General features: G+C 54.8%; 1 protein-coding gene across 1 annotated transcript; it reads right to left on the bottom strand.

Annotated features, from left to right (window-relative positions):
• Positions 1–624: 624 nt before the first annotated feature.
• On the bottom strand, positions 625–2,326 carry LOC119361143 (probable purine permease 11). The gene is made up of 3 exons (XM_037626499.1): positions 2,319–2,326; positions 1,834–1,889; positions 625–1,727 (listed from the first exon to the last, which is right to left on the bottom strand). The coding sequence occupies exons 1-3, from the start codon at positions 2,324–2,326 to the stop codon at positions 625–627; spliced, it is 1,167 nt and encodes a 388-aa protein (XP_037482396.1).
• Between the last annotated feature and the right edge of the window lie 2,833 nt (positions 2,327–5,159).

Below are 5,159 nucleotides of genomic sequence, written 5' to 3'. Positions count from 1 at the left end.
ATATTCAGAAAAGTGGTTTCAATCATATCAATAACTGATATCAAATTTTCGAAAATTGTAATTTGAAATTAGTGAAATTAATATTTTGATATGATTGAAATAGTAGAAATTAACCCTCCAAAAAAAGAAATAGTAAAATTTAAGCTAGTTTAAATATATTCAAGACTGGTCTTATTCTAAAGATATTATGTTTAGGAATTTGAATATTTGAAATTTTTAAATAGCATAACATCACTGTAAAAAATATTGGCCTTCTAAAAATGTAAACAAAAATAAAATGCATGGATCTGTTTGAGAGAGAGAGAGGAGAGATGCCCCATGCATGCGTACATCCCACTACAAAAAGTACTGCATTTTCTGCCATGGGTCTTACTGATCTGACATAGATTTGACTATATACAAAAGATTACCTGTCATAATACATGATTATACATATGAATGGGGCCTATTAGACACAGACAATAAGGCAGCTGAACGGTGGATGCTATGACGGTACATCCCGGCTCTGGTAAAAAGGTGTTTGCGTATTGCAACATGATTCAGTAAAATACTAAAATCCACACAGGGATGAGCAAAGTTTTACTAAGAACGGGGTGAGCACAGTCTAAGTCTTGCGTATTCTATTCACTCTGTATTGAGTTTAACAGTCTGGTGTTCGTCGTCGTCGGCTAATCGCTCAGCTAGTATCTTCTTAACCTTGGCATCATCAAGGTAGTGCTGGTAGATGTAGGACAAGAACCCCCAGACCCCTATGAGCATCGCCAGCACCTTCACCCCGTCCATCTGGTCGCCGAAGAAGATCACGGCGACGATGGGCGACAGCGGCAACCCCACGGTGCTGATCACGTTGGTGAAGAGCGACGACACCGCCGCGACGAGCCCCATCATGCCCACGGTGGCCAGCTGCCACGATATGGCCGTCCACGCCAGCGTCATCCCGTAGGCCACCTTGCCCTTCTTATACCCGTCCATCTCGCCGTCCAGGGAGCTCCACTCGCCGGAGATGAACAGCCCGGCTACCGATACCACGGCCGCGGCGGTGTTGCTCCAGAACTGCATCTCCACCACGTCGTAGAAGGTGTCGCTCTTGAGCACCTTGTCGAAGGTGAGCTGCATCAGGGACAGGATCAGGGAGAAGAGCGCCGACGCCGTCAGCGTCAGCGCGAACCCCAGCGGGAACTTCCCCTCCGGGACGCTGCTGTTGGTCCCGTCCGAGCCGTGGCTCACGCCGACGAGCGCCGCGGAGAAGGTGAGCAGCACGACGGAGTTGAGGATGAGCGCGGTGAACTTCTCCTTGTTGAGGAAGTAGGAGAAGACGGCGTTGAAGGAGAGCTGCGTCGCGCAGATGAGCGAGTAGGTCGACAGCGACAGGTAGAGGAGCGCGTAGGAGTACATCAGGTTGTCGGCGGCGAGGAGGACCCCCAGGCCGGCGTAGATGGCCGAGATCTTGAGGAGCGGCGGCCGCGTCACCGCGGTGGACCTAGGGCGACGCCGGAAGTAGAGGAGCAGCGGGATGGCGAGCGGCGTGCCGCAGGACTGAACCACCGTGGCCATCCACAAGCTGCCGCCCCCCTGGTCGTAGTAGATCCTGCCGAGGAAGCTCGCGACGCTCTGCCCGCCGAGGAGGAACACGATGTTGACGAGCACCACCGCCCACCATTGTACGCGTTCCGACATCGTCGGCGGCGCCGCGGTTGCCGGAGACGTGCCATTGTTAGCTACGCCTCCTGTACCTGCATGCATCGCCGGCCGATTAGTCCGGTTATAATCGATCCAGCCTGCAATTTGGTCAGCACAACAAGATTCCGGTATCGAGAATTCAAGATGGAGAACGAGAGGGACCTGCGATCTGCATACGAATTTCCCCAGCATCGCCCATGTCGATCCATCTGTGTCACGAGGATGTGCACAGACAGTGTTCTCCGTATCCTGAAAACCCGAAGCCCTGAAAAGGATACGCGACAAGATGACAATTGGGACCGGGGAATACTATGATCCTATTTGCATCGCCTTCGTCCACCGTCGATTGAATAAAAATAAGGCAGGCAATAGTAGCAACAATGGCGCTAGCTAGCGCGGATCTAAATCTGCAGTCAACATTAGCTTGACTTAACTCGGCACCGTTGAGCAACGCTTCTGCCATGAGTCAATTTTCCCAGGCCCTTGGAGAAAAGGAATCCAAACGGCGCCAGCGTTGAGCACTTGAGCCGTTGATCGTTTGGTGGAGACTCGAGAGCGACCTAGGCGCCGGTCGACCGGCGCAAGCGCTAGATCGGAGCCTAGAGAGCCGTTGATCCGACAGCACACGGAGAACGCACAGCCGCATGATGGCCCTTTCCGACCTCCGCTGGCAGCTCGCACCTCCCTCTCCCGTCGCCGTCGTCCGTCGCAAGCACTCCTCCTCGTCGCCAACGCAACCCGCTGCAGGTCATAACAATTGTGTATCCGGGTTGCAACATTACGAGTCATGACGCCCGTCACCGCACCATCGCTAGCTACCCGGTTTCATCAAATCAGCGGCGACAACGCAGACCATGCTTTCGCCCATCGCAACAATGGCCGTTGTTGGTTTCAGCTTTTGGTGCTGCCGGTTTCAGCATTGACAACGATGGGCCTCGTGGTTTCCAGCACGTGGTTGCAGCATTGTTGTCAAACCGGTCATAGCTTTTGGTGTCGCCACTTCCATCATCCCTCTCTGTCAGTCACAACATCGACAGGCGTGGTCCAACATCGCTGATTGTCAGTCCCAGCATCGTCGGGGCGTGGCTCCCTGTTAGACTGTATTTACATGTGTATATTGTAACGTTGTATACCACCTCATTATATATATATATGTGATAGGCCACCCCTAGAGGGTTGTGCCGGTTCCCCCCAAAGCCTATTGTCTTACATGGTATCACGCTAGGTTACGTCCGCTTTCGCCTAAAAACCCTAAACCGCCGCCGCCGCCGCCGCCGCCGCCGCGCCCGCCGTCGCCGTCGCCCGACTGCTATGACGTCCGCCGCTGCGTCCGGCTCCACCGCCACCGGTTTTCTGCCGGCCTCCCTCGCGGCACTTCTCTCAAGGCCGCTGGATGCCGCCTCCCTTCAGGCGCCGATCGGGACACGGAGCGTCGGCTCCCTCTTCGCGCTCCCGCCGGCTGCTACTTCGCCCGGGCAGGCGCTTGTGGCCCACACCGCCGCCGCCCCGTCAACCGCGGCTGTCGCGCCCTTGGCCACTGCGCCGCTGGTGGCGGAGGACGTCGCGCTGGCAGGCTTCGCGGCGTCAACCGCGGCCATCGCGCCCTCTGTCACCGCGCCGGCTGCCCCTCTGACTGTCTCCACGGTGGTCTCACCTCAGCCAGTCTCCTCGATGGGATCGCAGTCGCCGCCGCCGTTTCACTTCGGCCATCTCATCACCATCAAGTTGTCGTCGGACAATTACATCTTCTGGCGCGCGCAGGTTCTTCCGCTTCTTGGGAGTCACTATCTGCTTGGCTATGTCGACGGCTCTCTCCCTTGCCCTCCTGCGCTGGTTGACAGCGTGCACGGTCCGGTCTATAATCCGGCTCACCGTGTCTGGACAGGGCAGGATCAGGCGAACCTCTCCTCCATCCAGGGGTCGCTCTCTCCGGCCGTTGCTGGGCTTGTTGTCTTCGCCAAGACGTCCCACGAGGCATGGACTATTCTTGAGCGCTCGTTTGCGGCACAGTCGCAGGCTCGTGTATCTGGGCTCCGTCGCCAACTTGGGGAGTGTCAGAAGCTTGACTCCACCGCCACTGAGTTCTACAACAAAGTCAAGAGTCTCGCCGACACGCTGGCCTCCATTGGACAGCCCCTCACCGACTCCGAGTTCAACTCGTTTATTGTCAATGGTCTTGATGAGGAGTATGACGCCCTAGTCGAGATCAACAATGAGAGGGGCAACTCCACGCCCATGCCAGCACACGAGGTCTTTTCACGCCTCCTGCTTACTGAGCAACGAGTCGAGACGCGCCGATCCAGGGGCAACGGCGCCCTCTCGGCAAACGCCGCCACCAAGGGTGGTCGCTCCTCTGCTTCATCCAGGGCTCCTTCGGGGCAGTCACCACCACCCGCCTCGGCACCTCCTCCTACTGCGACGCTACCAGGGGCTGGCGGTCCACGTGTGTGCCAGCTTTGTGGTCGCGATGGGCACTGGGCCTCGAAGTGTCACAAGCGCTTCCAGCGGGGTTTTCTTGGTCTCGGCAATGACGGGAAGGATACACGCAACTTTGCTCGTCAGGTCGCCATGGCTGATCGTCCGCCGCCGCAGAAGCCACAGGGACACACTCAGTCCTACTCCATTGATCCCCACTGGTACATGGACTCTGGGGCGACAGAGCACCTGACCAGTGAGATGGGGAAGCTTCACACTCGTGAACCCTACCATGGCTCCGACAAGATCCACACCGCCAATGGAGCAGGTATGCACATCTCTCATATTGGTCAAGCATCACTTCTCACTAGACATGCCAATAGGAGTCTTCAACTTCGCAATGTTCTTCGAGTTCCATCTGTGACACGTAATCTTCTTTCAGTTCCTAAACTCACTCGTGATAATAATGTGCTTTGTGAATTTCATCCTTTTGATCTTTTTATTAAGGATCGGGGCACGAGGGACATTCTTCTTAGTGGGCGGCTCTGCCAAGGTCTCTATCGTCTGGAGCACCCTGGCGTCGCTCGCGTCTTCAGTGGAGTTCGGGTATCTCCGTCACAGTGGCATGCTCGTCTTGGTCATCCGGCCACACCTATTGTCCGGCATGTTTTGCGTCGTCATGAGCTTCCTAGTGTGTCTAGTAATAAAGATGTAGCAGTGTGTGATGCTTGTCAGCAGGGGAAGAGTCATCAACTTCCTTTTTCGGAGTCCAGTCGTGAGGTGAAACATCCTTTAGAACTTGTGTTTTCAGATGTATGGGGTCCTGCTCAGACTTCTGTTAGTGGTCATAATTACTATATCAGTTTTGTTGATGCTTACAGCCGCTTTACCTGGCTTTATCTTATCAAACGTAAATCTGATGTGTTTGACATTTTTGTTCAGTTCCAAAAACATGTTGAACGCCTTCTCAAGCACAAAATTGTTCATGTTCAGTCGGACTGGGGTGGCGAGTATCGCAACCTCAACTCCTTCTTTCAGTCGCTTGGGATCACTCACCGTTTAGC

Source organism: Triticum dicoccoides, chromosome 2B (genome assembly GCF_002162155.2).
Source record: "Triticum dicoccoides isolate Atlit2015 ecotype Zavitan chromosome 2B, WEW_v2.0, whole genome shotgun sequence".
Classification (NCBI taxonomy): Eukaryota; Viridiplantae; Streptophyta; class Magnoliopsida; order Poales; family Poaceae; genus Triticum; species Triticum dicoccoides.
Note: the sequence above shows the minus strand (reverse complement) of the source record. Positions and strands in the feature narration are given on the sequence as shown.

Coding starts and splice junctions, on each gene's coding strand:
- LOC119361143 (XM_037626499.1), bottom strand. Junction 1,728..1,833: donor GCAGATCGCAGGTCCCTCTC/GTTCTCCATCTT, acceptor ATGCAGGTACAG/GAGGCGTAGCTAACAATGGC.